Here is a 16,471-nt window from a genome sequence, read left to right on the forward strand (position 1 = left end):
GCAACTAGGCCCGTGAGCCACAACTACTGAGCCTGTGCGTCTGGAGCCTGTGCTCCGCAACAAGAGAGGCCGCAATAGTGAGAGGCCCGTGCACCGCGATGAAGAGTGGCCCCCGCTTGCCACAACTAGAGAAAGCCCTCGCACAGAAACAAAGACCCAACACAGCAAAAATAAATTAATTAATTAATAAACTCCTACCCCCAACATCTTCTTAAAAAAAAAAAATTCAGTAATTACTTTTAATTTTCAGTACTAGATTCATGGGTAGTCTGTCAAATAGCTACTGGATTTCTTCCCAGAAGTGTTGTCTAGATACATGCATATCCAAAATGACATTAAGACCTTTTCACATAAACTCACTATAGAAATACATCCCAGACAAGATCAGGAATGCTACCGACATTTGCCTCCTTTTCAAACCAGAGTTTCTTCATCCCAAAATATCAAATGATATTAAAACACATTTTTTAAGCTACAAAGTTGCATACAGAATGTGAAGACTTTGTAACTTCCTAAGAATAGCAAAACCTCTCTGCAATTAAGTCATGAAATCTCAACTTCTAGGAACATGCTTCAATCCACCTTGCCCTTTAGAAAGCCCCCACTATCATGCAATTCATAGCTTCAACACGATTAGAATAGCTTCAAGGACAGAAGCCATATATTATTCATCTTTGTGTCCCTTGCATAAAAATAACTCAATAACATTTGTTATAACTAAGATAAATGCCAGGAAATGAGCTTCAAAACACCTCAGTCCCAATGCAAAACTGGAAACCGATGAGTTTGAGAATACAAATTATTATTATAATGAAAAAGAATAAAGCTATAAACATTTGTGTTATATTCTCTTATCAACTAATTCAGAATCATGTATTAACACTGGAGAAATCAATCTGCAAAGAATAAAGAATAAAAAACAAAGATCTTAAAGTTCTCCTTATCGTCAGCATGCTCACTGTCAAAGAACCTTTCACCTGAAACTCGTACCAACATCTCTACCCCCAAACAAAACTATTTTTTTTAAAAAAGGCTTTTAAATGAGACCTGAATATAAATTGGTTCTGTCAATACTTCACTACAATTTAAGTTTCTGAAATTTGTATGCATAATTTGTGCGACTGTGCTCATGCTCATTTTCTATAATGAGGGTTTTTCCATCAGATTCTCAGAAGAATAAGTGACCCAAAAAAACTTTTAAGAACCGCTAATCTAGCAAATCAAAAACATTCCATTTTCCAAGAAATAGTTAAGTTGGCTTAATTCAAGTATTCTTCCCTCATATTCATAGAGGGGATTCTTAGTACAAAATTAGCCTCTGGAAGAATTTCTTCAGCCAAGCCAAAAAGTTCCAATATCCACTGGCACATATATTAACAATTCCAGATCCCCAAAGCAGTTTACTCGGAAATGCCAAAAGAAAATGCAAAAGGCAGCACACTGTACCACAAACTGGCCACCCTATTAGATGCTTAAATACACTTGTATCCTTCCGTAGTAAAATGTCTGGAAGATCTAAATTCCCTCCAAACTGAATAGGCTTTTTAGGAAGGTTTTCTAGTTTCAACTCCACACTGACCTGTGAGCCTCACTCGACTCGATATGTATCACTGTCTCAGTATTTATCGCTGTCAAGACAAATCCCCTCATATGTACCCAGGCTGTTTCAAAAGGGTCACCTTGATTATTCCCACCCCAAGGCAGGGAGCATTTATTGAAGACTTATTCAACGAATATTTGTTGAATGAATCTAAGAAGATCCTTCCTCCCTTAAAGTTAAGCTGTCAGCCCCCATGCAGCTGCTATGGTACAAATTAAACATGGCTCCCTCAAACATACAAGCTAAAGTGTCAGAAATGCTATGCTATGCTTCCTCCATAAACAGAAAGTAATACAGTCATGGAATACCCATTTCTCACAGGCTAACCTGGCAAGGACAACCTAAGTTCTGTCTGACACAACTGATCTCTACCAAATACCATCCAACCAGTCAATATAACCCTATCTTTCCAATAAACTCAGAACTGCCTGACACAGACCTCCTGAGACGCCATGGTATGGTGAATATACTACTGAACTAGTAGTCAAAATATCTGTTATAGACCCAAGTTTGTCACCAATTTAACACATGACCTTGGAAAAATTATCTCTTTATGCCTCAATTTGCTATTTTGTAAAATGGGAGGGAACACCCATCCCACCATTTTCAGAGATTTATTTAGGATCACAAACAAACTGCAAGAGCATTCTGAACAATAAAAATGTTTTATTCCATTATAAAGTGTTAATATAAACTCAGATCAACAAGAAGGCCATTCATTCTTTATACCCTCATAGTAATTGTTCAAGTAAAAATGTTCTGGGCCTTACATCTACAGTTCACTCTATCCTGAGGAACAAACTATTCTTAAGAATAACTGGCTATGACAAGTCTCTCCCATCCCTGACCCCACATTTACATGCTGTATTTCTAAAACACTGCCATGACTCCTCTTTCCCAGCAAATATTAAGGCACTCCCAAACCCTAAAATACACATACATATCAACCAGCAGGGAACACCCCAAGTTTTATTTTTAAAATAAGCTAACTTGTAAGTAGAACTCCATTACACTTATACAAATACAAGCAAACTCTTCCGAACACTTTCCTTCTTCGCATACACACACAAACACAGCCGCTATACACCAACATACCATCTATCTTCCAGACCAAAACCATGTCTTTCAATGCACAAATTAGCCAGTAACCTTTATTAAACTTGTAACACTGAGATCATTCTATCCTTCCTACATACAGTTCAGCGTGTCAGGGACACCACAGATCTGATCGTACAGGTAAACTACGCTCAGAAGATCTTTCCTCCTGCCGCTCTTATCCCTTAAACGAAACAAACAGGACTATGGGGGATGCCCCAATCCTACCTCCACAACAAACTAACCTGTCAGGGGCACAGCCGACTCCGCCTCCACGCGCTTACTTTCCCGCCCCCTCCCCCAAGCCAGGAGTCCGCCTGTCAGGGACACCCCTTCACCCCCGCCAGGAGGGACTTCCCGGTAAGCTCAGGATCCCCTTCCCTACTCTCCCCTCCCCCATCCTTACCACCGCTCTCCCGGAGGTCCAGGTCCGGGAGATGACAGTAGCTCCCAGGAAACCAAGGACTAAGTCGCTGAGGGAGTACCTAGGCCCAAAGGCCTCCCCAGGCGATTCTACTCACCGTGTCAGAGGCCGAGGCCGAGAGAGATGAGAGTGCAGGGAAGTGGGGAAGAGGGGGCGGCCGCCACCAGGCTCCTCCGCTTCCCTTGGTCCACAGCGGATCCCTCCCGCTTGTCAGGAGGCGGCCAGCGGGTGAGCGGACTGGCGGAAATGCGAGAGAGGAGAGGGGAAAGGCGTGGGGCTAAGCGGGGGAAACTGAGGGGAGGCGGGTCCCGCAACCGAGACGAGGATCGTCTCCCCCTCCGCAAAGCGAACCCAAAATGGCGGCGGGAGCGGCGGCGGCAGAGCGGCGGCGGCGGCAGCTCCTCGGGAGGGAGGGAGCGAAGGGCGCCTCGTGCCCCCCCACCTCCCACTCCTCCCTCCTCGCGTTTTCCCCCTTCGTCCTCCCCCCTCACCCGACTCGGGCGGCGGAGCGCGCACGGCCGCCCGCACGCGCCAGAGTATATCTGGGCTCGTCGCTCGCTGCTCCCACCAACCACCGCCTTCGGCCGCCTTGCGCGCCCGCCAGCCAGTACGCACTCGCTCTGGGGCGCCTCCTCGCACAGTCCCCCACTTCCCCTTGGCCCCTGTCAAGCCAGTTCTACCGCGGGCCCTCACGCGTACCTTCGACAGCGAGAGCCCAAGCCTCCTCCTCCACCTCCTCTCCTCTCCTCCCCCCCTTCCCCGCCCCCACTGCCACCAACCGCCGCCACTGCCGCCGCCGCCTCCTCCTCCGCCGGCCCCCCCCTCCACAAACCCTCCACACCTCGCGCGTGCGCCTCCCACAATCCCCTCGCGGGACTGTTCCATTCCTGTCGGCTGCAGAAGCGGGGGTGAAAACGACAGGCGAAGCCGGCAGAGCTTGCCGTTAGGAAAGGCGGAACCCCGAGTGGCGGATAGACACTTAGGACTACTTACCTCGCTGGCAGCGGCGCCGCGACGTCGCGGCTCCCTTTCCCTGCCTCGTCCCGGCCGCAGTGAGCTGGTTGGGGGCGGCCTAGCGCCCCTCCGCTGGCCGGTGGTTGGAGGCCGCGGCGGCTGCGCGTTGAGCAGCTTCCTGCCGTACGACCCGAGCTTGAGTCTCTGCTGCAGGACGATCGCTGAGGAGCTAGCGCTTAACAGCGTCTGCGGTTTACCGGTTTGGGGGAGCTGGTCCGCGACTCTCGGTGAGGAAGTGAACCGGCACGGGGGTTGTACCCATGAGGGAAAGGAGCGGGACTCCGAACCTCCAAGAGGTAGGGAGTGAGGACCGTAGGGCCGGCTACCTTCCTAGGGGGCTTCCCTCCAGGCTCTGTGTTGCGGACCTAGGACCCAAGAAGGAACCGGCTCAGTGGTCGGCATTTTCTTTCTTCCTTTTTTTTTTTTTTTAAACCCAGCTTAGATTTTCGAATTTCACACCACTGTCTATACGCGATGATGTTTTTGTGCACTTTTACACAAACCTCGTAGCTGGATGATGCATTTTCAACCTCATTAAGCAGCCTTATGTTAGAGGATAAGGACACCATATATTTCAAGTTCAGGTCTGGACTCGATCTCCCGTGTCTTGTGTGTCTTTCAAAAAGTTATTCTTCTTAGTTCCTTATCAACAAGAAACGAAAAACTGAACATAAAAATTAGTTAACAAAAAAATAAATAAATAAAATAAAAATTAGTTAACTCCAAATCTGCCTTCAGGGTTGGTGTGTGGTAAAATAATAAAATATGTGTAAAGTAGAATTAGCTCCTAGGCACAGGGAAAGTGCAGAGAGTTAATGTTATCGTTCACAGTACTCTTGATAAGTTTGTGGGTGTAATTGGTAGTTTGTGTCCTGTTCTTCCAAATCGTTGGTAAACAGTGCAAGACTAGGTCTGTCAGATTTCCGTGGTTACTAATACTTGTTTCGCAAAACTCTGCATGAACATTTACTTTTTCTTGATGATTGAATTCAGGAGAACTATGGACTATTAAAATCCACAGGTAATTCCAAAGCTTTCTTCTATCCTAGTAATCGTTAGTTTCACCCAGTGGATAAAGCCGAATAAATTAGGTGAGGGATCCACATGGGTTTCCCTTTTCCCTTTTCCTTCCTAGTTTGAAAATCATTGTACTAGATTAATCTCAAAGGCCTATTCAAGCTCTAAAGTTCAAGTAGACACTCTTAAATTTCCCCCTTAACATATTATATTTCAAAATATGGATCAGATTTTATTTGTTTGCTTTTTATTTTTAAGGGAAATCCACCTTAATTACCTCACTATATATATTTTTTCCTAACCTTAAGTCCCAACTTTTTCATGGAGCCATTTTGGAGCCATTGATCTTTTTTTTATTGTGTCATGTATGCAGGTGTGTTACCCTACCAAGAACATTTTTAATTTGAGGGCAGGGACTATGTGTAACGTTTCTTTTATATTCTTTTGTAGTCTAGTGCAAAGCAGGTCATGGAAATGTTGAAATGAATGTTAGATACTTAAAATATGAGAAGAGAAAGAGAATTAACATTTGTGGAATACCATGCCAAGAGAACTTGTGTTCCTGTTTAATCCTTATACAACACTTTGAAATAGATCATCTTACCCCATTTTACAGATGAGAAGCCTGAGGCTCAAAGAAGTCCGGTAACTGTCTTTAGACTTCAATTTGCCTATGTCTTAAAAACTTAACTTTTTTCACTATACCACATTGCCTTCATAGTAAATTTCTCATTAGCAACATAATTGCATATGCTAGAAAGAAAAAACACCTTTAATGGAATTCCACTACACTTGTATATAAAGAAAGTTACTTACAGTCTCTGCTTTTAACTAGCCTTGGATAACTGCACTGATTCATGAATTGTCAGTTAAGTATAGACAAATAAGATCGTATTCAATTCTTTTATGCTCCAGTGCCTACCAGAGACTAAAATACATTAAGTGCTCAATAAAATGACCTCGTTGGATGAATGAACCCTGAATTATTTGAACCGAGGAAGGTATGGAAAACAGAATAATGGTTCCCCCCGAAGATGTCCGTGTCCTAATTCCTGGAACCAGTAAACACATTATGTTACATGGCAGAAGGAAATTAAGGGTACTAATTAGCTAACCTGAAAATACGGAGATTATCCTGAATTATCTGGTAGACCCACTGTAATTACAAGAGTTCTTTAAAGGTGGAAGAGGGAGACCAGAGACTCTGTCAGAGTGAGGCAGTAGGACATAGACTTGACCAACTGTTGTAGGCTTTGAAGATGAAAGGGCAACCTCTAAAACCTAGAGAAGTCAAGAAAACAGATTTTCTATTAGAGCATCCATAAAGAACACTGTCCTGCTGACAATTTGATTTTGGACTTCTAAACCACAGAACTCTAAGATGACAAATTTGTGTTGTTTTATGACACCAAGTTTGTGGTAATTTGTTACAGCAACAGTACATGTTGGATCTGTTTCTTTTACTTTAACCTTTGCTTTCCACTGTTGTTGTTCACTAAAAGGATACTGTCTATACATAATGGCCTGCCTCGGGGAACCGGCCGCTCTGCCTGAATTTAGTTAAACCAAAGTGCCTTTATTCAGGGAAACATCCGGACCCTGTCCACCTGTGGATGGCTATGAGAAAGAAGAAATTAACACCTCCCCTTCCCGAGGCTGGCCATTCCAGGTGATATTTGCAAAACTTATGGCCTTTTTACTTCCTCATCTCTTCCCCTTCTCTGTGCTATAAAAGAAACTGGCATCCAAACCCGGATAAGATAGTTATTTTGAGACTTTAGTCTGCCATCTTCTTGGTCTGCCGACTTTCGGAATAGTCATATTCCTTGCCTCAACACCTTGTCTCCGACTGGTTGACCTGTCGTGCAGCGAGCAGAGCGAGCTTGAACTCGGTAACAGAATTGCTGGGTCATTTGGTAAATCCACATTTAAACTTTTCAGGAAATGCCAAACAGTTTATCAAAGTGACTGCACCATTTTACAATTCCAGCAGCAATGTATGAGGATTCCAGTTTTTCTACATCCTCCCCATTACTTGTTATTGTCTGTTCTTTTGGATTTTAGTTATCCTTGTGAGTGTGAAGTGGTATCACATTGTGTTTTTGATTTGCATTTTCCTAATGACTAATGGTGTCGAGCATCTTCATGTGCTTATTGGCCATTGTATACCTTCTTTGGAGAAACTTTAAGTTCTTTGCCCATTTTTGAGTTACATTTTCTTTTTATTGTTGAGTTGTAAAGAGTTCTTTATATAATATATTATGGATATAAGTCCTTTATTAGATATATAACTTGCAAATCTTTTCTGCCATTCTGTGGGTTGTCTTTTACTTTTTTTTTTGGCTACTCTGCGAGGCTTGCTGGATCTTAGTTCCTCCACCAGGGATTGAACCCAGCCCTAGCTATGAAAGCTCCGAGTCCTAACCACTGGACTGCCAGGGGATTTCCTGTCTTACCTTCTTGAAGATATCCTCTGAAGCAGAAATTTTTAATTTCGATGAAGTCCAAGTATCTATTTTTTTTAATTTTTGTTACTTCCGGCATCATTAAGAAACCATTGCCTAATCCAAGGTCGTGGAGATTTACTCCTATATGTCTTCGAAGACTTTCATAGTTTTAGCACTTTCATTTAGGTCTGTGATGTATTTTGAGTCAATTTTTGTGTGTGATATGAGGTAGGGGCCCAATTTCATTCTTTTACATGTGGATGTTCTGCTGTCCCAGCACCATTTCTTGAAAAGAAATGTGCTTTCGCCCGTTGAATTTTCTTGGCACCCATGTTAAAAATCAACTGACTGTGATATAAGAGTTTATTACTGAATTTTCAACTCTGTTCCATTGATCTGTAGACATAGGGGTCAGACATATATGATCTATAGGCATATGCTAATATCACACTGTCTTGATTTCTGTAGCTTTGTAGTAACTTTTGAAATCAGGAATGTGAGCCCTCCAACCTTGTTCTTTATTTTTCAAGGTTTTATACACTCTTCTGAGTCCATTGCATTTTCATACGAATTTTGAGATCAGCTTGACAATTTCCATTAAAAGGGCTGCTGCGATTTTGTTAGATAATAATATTTGTTTAAAAAAGAAAGAACTAGGGCTTCCCTGGTGGCGCAGTGGTTGAGAATCTGCCTGCTAATGCAGGGGACACAGGTTCGAGCCCTGCCCTGGTCTGGGAGGATCCCACATGCCGCGGAGCAACTAGGCCCATGAGCCACAACTACTGAGCCTGCACTGTAGAGCCCGCGAGCCACAACTACTGAAGCCCACGCGCCTAGAGCCCGTGCTCCGCAACAAGAGAAGCCGCCACAGTGAGAAGCCCGCACACCACAACAAAGAGTAGCCCCCGCTCTCAGCAACTAGAGAAAACCCACATGCAGCAGTGAAGACACAATGCAGCCAAAAATTAAATAAGTGAATAAATAAATAAGTTTATTTTTTAAAAAGATAGATGATAGCTGAAGAGTATTGATGAGTAATATAAAGGACTTGTATGATGATTGCTTTGAGAAACTGAAGACATTTACCCTGGAAAAGAAAAAACAGGGGATATAACTACCTTCAATTTATCACATGGAAGGTAGCTTGTAAAACTAAAGAGAAAGGCTGGGATAGTGAATGGAAGCTACAAGGAGACATTTCACCTCAGATTGTGAAAGAACTTTCCATAAAAGCAGGACTGCTTTGTGAGTTCCCCATCAGTGGAAATGTTCAGGCACTTGATAATTGATAATACAATATACACAGTGACTAATGGCAAAGGCTGCAGAGTCGAACATAGGTTTGAATTCCAGAACTGTCACTTTTAGGCTATATACCCTCAGGCAAGTTAGTCTATCCATCCCTATTTTCACATGGATGTAATATCTACTTCATAGGATTGTGTTGTGAGACAGTGCCTATAAATTGCTTAATATAGAGCCTATTTCTGAAAAATACTATTATTATTATTCAGATCATTGTAGCATTAATTCAGTTCTTGAACTAGATCACCTTAACCTGAAGAATTTGATTCTCTTCACACAATCTGTACACAAATGTTTCATTGCAGCTTATTCGTAATAGCCAAAACCTGGAAACAGCCCAGATGTCCTTCAATGGATGAATGGTTAAACAAACAGACACATTCATACCATGGAATAGTACTCAGGATTAAAAGAAAAACCATTGATGCATGTAACACACAACCTAGATGAATTTCCAGAAAATTATGATGAATGGAAAAAGCCGATATTAAAAGGTTGCATACAGTATGATTTCATTTATATAACATGCTTGAAATGAAAAAATTACAGAAATAGAGAACAGATTAGTGGTTGTCATGGGTTAAGGAATGGGAGGAGGGTTGTGGGAGGGAAGTGCAGGAGGCTGTAGAAGGGCAACATGAGGGATCCTTAAAGTGATGGAAATGTTCTGTATTTTGACTGTATCAAGGTCAATATCCTGGTTGTGATATTGTACTATAGTTTTGCAAGATGTTACCATTGGAGGAAACTGGGCAAAGGATACATGGAACATGTATTATTTCTTTCACTTGCCTGTGACTATATAAATATCTCAATAGTAAATGTTTAATTTAAAAAATAATCTATGATTTTTGTGACCACTGAAGTGTTAGCATATAGCCTTTGGGATACCTTTCTAAGTTTGGTACAGGCTTTTTCTGACTTCCTTTTCAGTGTACACTTGGCCTATGTGACAATACTTTTTTTTTTCTTTTTTTCTGACTTCCTTTTCAGTGTACACTTGGCCTATATGACAATACTTTTTTTTTTCTTTTTAAAGAAAGAGGGCTCTAACGCTAGCCAGAAAGTTTCGTCAGAAGAGTGACAGAACTTTAAATACAATAGTGAGTAAATGTCCCTTACAAGTGTAACTGAAAACACTTCAAAGGGTTTAAAGACTAAGGAATTATTTGTCTCTGGGATTTGTTTTATCCACACTTTATTTATTTATTTTTTTAAGATGTATTTTTTATTTATTTTTGGCTGCGTTGGGTCTTAGTTGTGGCATGAGGGATCTTCATTGCAGCCTGCAAGCTTCTCTCTAGTTGTGGCATGCAGGTTTTCTCTCTCTAGTTGTGACGTGCGGGTTCCAGAGCGCATGCGCTCTGTAATTTGCGGCTCGCAGACTCTAGTTGAGGCACATGGCATTAGTTGCCCCGCAGCACGTGGGATCCCTGACCAGGGATCATACCCGCATCCCCTACCTTGTAAGGCGGATTCTTTACCACTGGACCACCAGGGAAGTCCCTATCCACACTTTAAACAAAGAATGACTGGAATTGGAGGGAGGACTCTTCTTCCTTGAAATAGTAAAAATAGACAACAGGTAGATTCTCAGAATGATGGCAGTTGAACAATATTAGAGAAGTTGTGGGTTGTTTTTTTTTTTTTGCGGTACGCGGGCCTCTCACTGTTGTGGCCTCTCCTGTTGCGGAGCACAGGCTCCGGACACACAGGCTCAGCAGCCATGGCTCATGGGCCCAGCCGCTCCGTGGCATGTAGGATCTTCCCGGACAGGGGCACGAACCCGTCCTCTGCCTCAGCAGGTGGACTCTCAACCACTGTGCCACCAGGGAAGCCCTAAAGAAGTATTTTAATTATATCTTTGAGAATTTTTTTTCCTCATCTTCCTAGAAGGCTTCAGAAAATTATTTATCTTTAATTTTAACCATCAGTCTTATTTTGGTTTGTTTTTTCCCTTTTTTTATGGTGGTAAAATATACATAATATAAAATATACCATCTTAACCATTTTTAAGTGTATAGTTCCATGATATTATACATTCACATTATTGTGTAGCCATCACACCATCCATTTCCATAACTCTTTTCATCTTGTACCATCAGTCAGTTTTAATAGGAAACCTGTCCTTTATCTGCCTTCCAGTTACAATGTGGTTAACCTATACTCTGCAAATCAACATTCAAAGGATATGAAAAAACCAAAAGCAGAAATCATTACTCAATTTTTTCATAGTATTAGTGGCTTTGAACCTTTTTCTTGCAGTGTCCTGATTTGTATATGTCTTGGAATGTAGAATGAGCAAATGTTCCATTCTTCTGCTTTCATTTGGCCTGTCAACAGGATTTTTTTCTACTTACAGATATTTTAAAGAACATGGAAAATGTGGTTTAAGTCTGGATTGTCTGCTTTGAGATCAGACTTTTGAGATTCACCCCCCCCTTTTTTCTTAAAGTATCTTCTGTTATTCTTTTTTTGTGTGTGTGGTACACGGGCCTCTCACTGTTGTGGCCTCTCCCGTTGCGGAGCACAGGCTCCGGACGCACAGGCTCAGCGGGCATGGCTCACAGGCCCAGCTGCTCCATGGCATGTGGGATCTTCCCGGACCGGGGCATGAACCCGTGTCCCCTGCATCGGCAGGTGGATTCTCAACCACTGCCCCAACCAGGGAAGCCCTGTTATTCTTATATAAGCCGTGTGTGTGTGTGTGTGTGTGTGTGTGTGTGTGTGTGTGTGTGTGTGTGTGTGTGTGTGTAATTTACCTTTAAAAGCAGTAGGAAAATATTGAAGGGTTTTAAGAGCCAGCCTTCAGTGGAAAGGATGGATTGGAGAAGTTCAAGGATGGAGGCTGGTAGACCCAATGTTGTAATATGGATACAAGATGACAGGATACAAGATGGAAAGCTGGTCACATTTTCCTGACCAGCATTTCCCATAATCATAATGGCCTCAATGACCACAGGCATACCTGGAGGAAGAACTAGTGACCTCAGGACCATGTCACCCACTCTTTCTAGGACACTACCTCCCTCCAGAGCTGCAGCCCACAGCTGTCTCATAATAGTGGTTGTACCAGGGCACATTGGGAAGATCTGGGGAGCAGGGTTGGGTAGGCCAGATCCTGTTGGAGTGGCATTGGGGTCCTGAGTAGTTTGGGAGTTGGGAAACTTGAGGTTAGGTAGAGGGCTTAGGGTTGGAAATCAGCTGATAACAGAGGGTTAGAATTGGTATGGGAGTTAGTTGGTCACGGATCGGGGAGGACAGTGTTGGAGGCAGGGAGTTGAGGTAATTGAAATAGGGGAGGATTGAGAAGAACTGGGGTTAAGAAAATTGAGCTGGTCAAAGATGGTGGTGGTGTTGGGTGCCAGGTTATGGTGGGTATAAGGTAGAGATCGATGCTGGGTAGTGTTGGGCACTGGGTGGTTGTGTCAGTGGTTGCCAAAACTACCTCCAGGTTCTGTGATTCCCTAGGAGGACTCAGGTCAGCACATAGTCGTACTTACAGCTATGATTTATTACAGCAAAAGGATACAGAGCAAAATCAGCACAGGGAAAAGGCACATTGGGCAAAATCTGGAGGAAACCAGGTATAAGTTTCCAAGAGTCCTTTCCCAGTAGGATCACATTAGACACACTTGATTCCTTCAGCAAAAAATTGTGACAAAACATGAAATGTTGCCACCTAGGGAAACTATCAACAGAGTCTCAGTGCCCACGGTTTCTATTGGGGCTGGTCATATAGTCATTATCAGCCTCACATGTAGTAAATTTCCAGACTCCCAGAAGGAAAGTAGGTGTTTAATGTAAACCATGTTGTTTGTATAAATAGTTGAGGCACAGTGACCCACTCTTACCAGTTCTGGGAATGGTGCGAACTCTCCTGAAATCCAAGTTCCCAGACACCAGCTAAGGGGCAAACTTGCAAGCAGGCCTTTCTAAGGACAACAGTCTTAGACTTGCTCTGTTAGCTCTTCTCTGCACAGTTGGATTAGGCAGCAGGTGGTGGTGGTGGGTGGTGGACAGTGGTGGACAGCAGTAGAGGCAGTGTAAGGCAGAACTAAGGAGAACCGTTGAAGAACAGGGAACAGAGGGGACCTCAACCCTGCCTGTGGCCTAGTAGAATTCATCCTCATGCCTGGGCACATGCTCACAGCCACTACCTTACTCCACAGCAGCAGCCCTTCCACTAGCAGCCAGGAGAATGTTATTAATAGTATTTTGCAACAAGGGGAGTTCCAAGGGTTCCAAGGCAAAGTAAATTTGGAATAAAATGAAGTCTCTTAACTATAGTTTTCCCCATAGCCTTTAAATGTGTGAATATGTGCATGCATTATAATTATTCAAGAAAATAACTTTATAGCATTTTCAAATTTCTTTGGCCAGAGAACAGTGGCGCATTTTATGACTAGTTAGTATTCACCAAACTCATTTTGGGAACTGCTGCTCTAGAACTTTCGGTTTTCAAACACAGCAAAGGAGCCCTGCAGTCCCACATGTAAATGTGAGGCAGGCCAGTAGAGACCATGCCAGTCTTGTTCACCACTGTGTAATCTGTATAGTGTGGGCATGTGAAAGCACAAAACACATTTTTGAATGACTGAATTAAGGAATGATTTGGCATCTTTATTAAAAAGTAAACTTGCCTTTTCTGCGCTACCCAGACGGATCCATACAGCGTTGTTCTGGATTCCCATTGTAAGTTAAAGGGAAACTTTCACAATGTCCAGAGCCCTTGATGTCCTGCAAATGAAGGAGAAGGATGTCTTCAAATTTCTTGCAGCTGGAACCCACTTAGGTGGCACCAAACTTGACTTCCAAATGGAACAGTACATCTACAAAAGGAACAGTGATGGCATCTACATCATAAATCTGAAGAGAACCTGAGAGAAGCTTCTCTTGGCAGCTGGTGCCATTGTTGCCATTGAAAACCCAGCTGATGTCAGTGTCATATTCTCCAGCAAGCTGTGCTGAAGTTTGCTGCTGCCACTGGAGCTACTCCTATTGCTGGCCGCTTCACTCCTGGAGGCCTCACTAACCAGATCCAGGCAGCCTTCCGGGAGCTGAGACTTCTGGTGGTTACTGATTCCAGGGCTGACCAGTCTCTCACAGAAGCCTTTTACATTAACCTGCCCACCATTACTCTGTGTAACACAGACTCTCCTCTGCGTTATGTGGACATCGCCATCCCATGCAACAACAAGGGAGCTCACTCAGTGAGTCTGATGTGAAGTTCTGTGCATGTGGCACCATCTCCCATGAACACGCCTGGGAGGTCATGCCTGATCTCTGCTTCTACAGAGATTCTGAAGAGATTGAAAAGGAAGAGCAGGCGGCAGCTGAGAAGACTGTGACCAAGGAGGAATTTCAGGGTGAATTGTGCTGCTCCAGGTCTTGAGTTCACTGCTGCTCAACCTGAGGCGGCAGACTGGTCCAAAGGTGTGCAGGTGCTCCCTGTGCCTATTCAGCAGTTCTCTGCCGAAGACCGGAGTGCGCAGCCTGCCACTGAAGACTGGTTTGCAGCTCCCACTGCTCAGGCCACTGAATGAGTAGGAACAACCACTGAGTGGTCTTAAGCTGTTCTTCCACAAACTCTTAAAATGGAAAGAGGTTGATGGCAAAATAAGCAGTTTCTAAAAGAGAAATAGTAAACTTGAAAACTAAAAGGAGATAGAATTCAGAGGAGTTTGTGTCATTTCTTAACCATACTATAAGCTCTGTTGGGTCAGGGACTGAACAGCTTTGTTCACCATCTTATTCACAGGCCCTGGCACATAATAGGTGCTCAGTAACTGTTGAATAAATGGGTGCGACTCTGTTGTTGTTACTGTTGAATAAATGGGTGTAACACTGTTGTTGCTGCTGCTTTAAAGATTTTGGATGTAAGAAAGGTGAAAATTATTAGCCAAAATGAAGTAGGTGATTACCTGGAGATTTGATTTAGTTATGCTATCTACTAGTGAATATTGAGAGTTGCATTTAAGTATTTTAAACATTTTTTAGCTCCCATATGATTAGGGTTTTTTAGTTAAATACTTCCAACATACAAATGAATAAATATAACACACACGGTATAAAAATAATAAAGCAAATACTCATATCTATTATCCATCATTTGAAATAGATCATTACAATTCCTTTGTGTGCCCTGCCCCAATCTTGTACCTTTACGTCTTCCCTAAGGGTAAGGATTCTAAATGTGTGCTTATCATTCTCTTGCCTTTCTCCTTCAGTTTTATTACATATGTGTATTCTCCAGATAATTAGGATTTATGTTTTTGAGTTTCATATAAATTATATCATTCTGTATATTATAGTTTTCACTCAGTATTAGTTTTTGAGATCCATCTATGTAACTGCAGTTTATTCTTTTTATTTTTGTATGGCATTCCATTGCGTGACCATATATCCATTTATTTACTCTTCTATCAATGGACATTTGGGCTTTTTACAGTTTTTGATAATTCATATTCTACTACTATGAACATTGTGATACATATTTCCCAGTGTACATGTGTATGTGTTTTTCTAAAATAAATACGAAGGAGTAGAATACCTGGGTCATAGACATGTACATTTTCAACTTTACAGATAATGTCAAATTTGTTTTCCAAGATATTTATATTTATAATTCCATTAACAGTATAGGAAACATCCCAGTGCTTCACAGCCTCTTTAACATTTGCTGTTGTCTTTTTCATTTTTCTCAATATGATGATTGTGGATGGTATCTCATTGTGGTGGTTTTAATTTACATTTCCCTGATTTGTCATAAGGGTCGAACTCTTTCCATGGGTTTACTAGCTAGCCATTTGTATTCCCTATTCTGTGAAATATCTGTTCGTGTCTTTTGCTCATTTTTTAAATCAATTTAAAGGCATTATTTATTCTAGATACTTATCCATTGTGCAAATATCTTTTCCCAGTTGTGGCTTACCTTTTCACTTTTTTTTAAAAGTACAGGGATAATGCTGAAAGGAATGACAAGGCTTATCTCCAGCGTCCATAAGGTGAGTCCTGACTGACCTAAGTGCTTTGTGCAAACTCTCTTTAGGTGGATTTCTTTTCTGGATTGATTGTATCCAGAATAAAATGCTCTAGAGAACTTCAGCTGACTAGTTTTGCTCAAAAGAACAGTCACAATTCGATTTCTCTGCCCATAAACTACACTCCCAACTGCCCTAAAAATCCAATAACAGGTCTCAGTAGAATAGTTGCACTTGGGAATTTACCCTATCATAGGAGAACTAACAATTTTTAAAGGAGATAAATAAGCTTAAGTGCAGTTATCTTTATTAACTTTTATTATTCTCCAGTTGGGTCAATGATTATCATCCCATCATGAAATATTTAAAAAAATAAGTTGCCGATTTCTGATAGTTGATTAAAATAATAAAATCATATGTAAGAAAGACTATTCTGTTGCTTTAATTCATTCTCTCATTTGTTTAGCAAATAGTTTTTCAGCACCTTCCTTATGGCAGATACTCAGGATTCTAAGATGACTCATTTCACTAATGGTTACTATTTGGTTTTTTTGTTGTTGTTTTTTAATTTTATTTATTTATTTTT

At 42.1% G+C, this 16,471-nt stretch overlaps 2 protein-coding genes, 1 long non-coding RNA gene and 1 pseudogene across 16 annotated transcripts in view; 2 read left to right on the forward strand and 2 right to left on the reverse strand.

Moving 5' to 3' along the window:
- The window catches only part of ASH1L (ASH1 like histone lysine methyltransferase), a 207,335-nt gene extending 203,153 nt beyond the window's left edge, over positions 1 to 4,182 (reverse strand). The window contains exons 1-2 of one of the 9 annotated variants that reach the window (XM_067037683.1): positions 4,113 to 4,182; positions 3,217 to 3,356 (exon numbers count right to left, since the gene is read on the reverse strand). The gene's annotated coding sequence lies outside the window, so the exon portion shown is untranslated. The other 8 variants (XM_067037687.1, XM_067037648.1, XM_067037675.1 and 5 more) reach the window with 8 other exon arrangements.
- DAP3 (death associated protein 3) overlaps positions 3,094 to 16,471 on the forward strand; it is a 30,958-nt gene continuing 17,580 nt past the window's right edge. For 3 of the 6 annotated variants that reach the window (XM_059055276.2, XM_067037837.1, XM_067037846.1), the window contains exons 1-2: positions 4,340 to 4,429; positions 15,858 to 15,909. In XM_059055276.2, the coding sequence (XP_058911259.1) occupies positions 15,868 to 15,909 (42 nt within the window). In that variant the 5' untranslated portion in view covers positions 4,340 to 4,429; positions 15,858 to 15,867. Of the gene's footprint in view, positions 3,348 to 4,269; positions 4,430 to 15,857; positions 15,910 to 16,471 lie in introns of those variants that run through there. The other 3 variants (XM_059055284.2, XM_067037853.1, XM_067037834.1) reach the window with 2 other exon arrangements.
- Positions 4,286 to 14,554, forward strand: LOC131751535 (small ribosomal subunit protein uS2 pseudogene; annotated as a pseudogene).
- LOC136794117 (uncharacterized) lies at positions 8,568 to 10,458 on the reverse strand. Its single transcript, XR_010840479.1, has 2 exons — positions 10,366 to 10,458; positions 8,568 to 8,684 (listed from the first exon to the last, which is right to left on the reverse strand). It is a non-coding gene; the product is annotated as an uncharacterized lncRNA (long non-coding RNA).

The sequence above is a fragment of the Kogia breviceps genome, chromosome 1, assembly GCF_026419965.1.
Source record: "Kogia breviceps isolate mKogBre1 chromosome 1, mKogBre1 haplotype 1, whole genome shotgun sequence".
NCBI lineage: Eukaryota > Metazoa > Chordata > Mammalia > Artiodactyla > Physeteridae > Kogia > Kogia breviceps.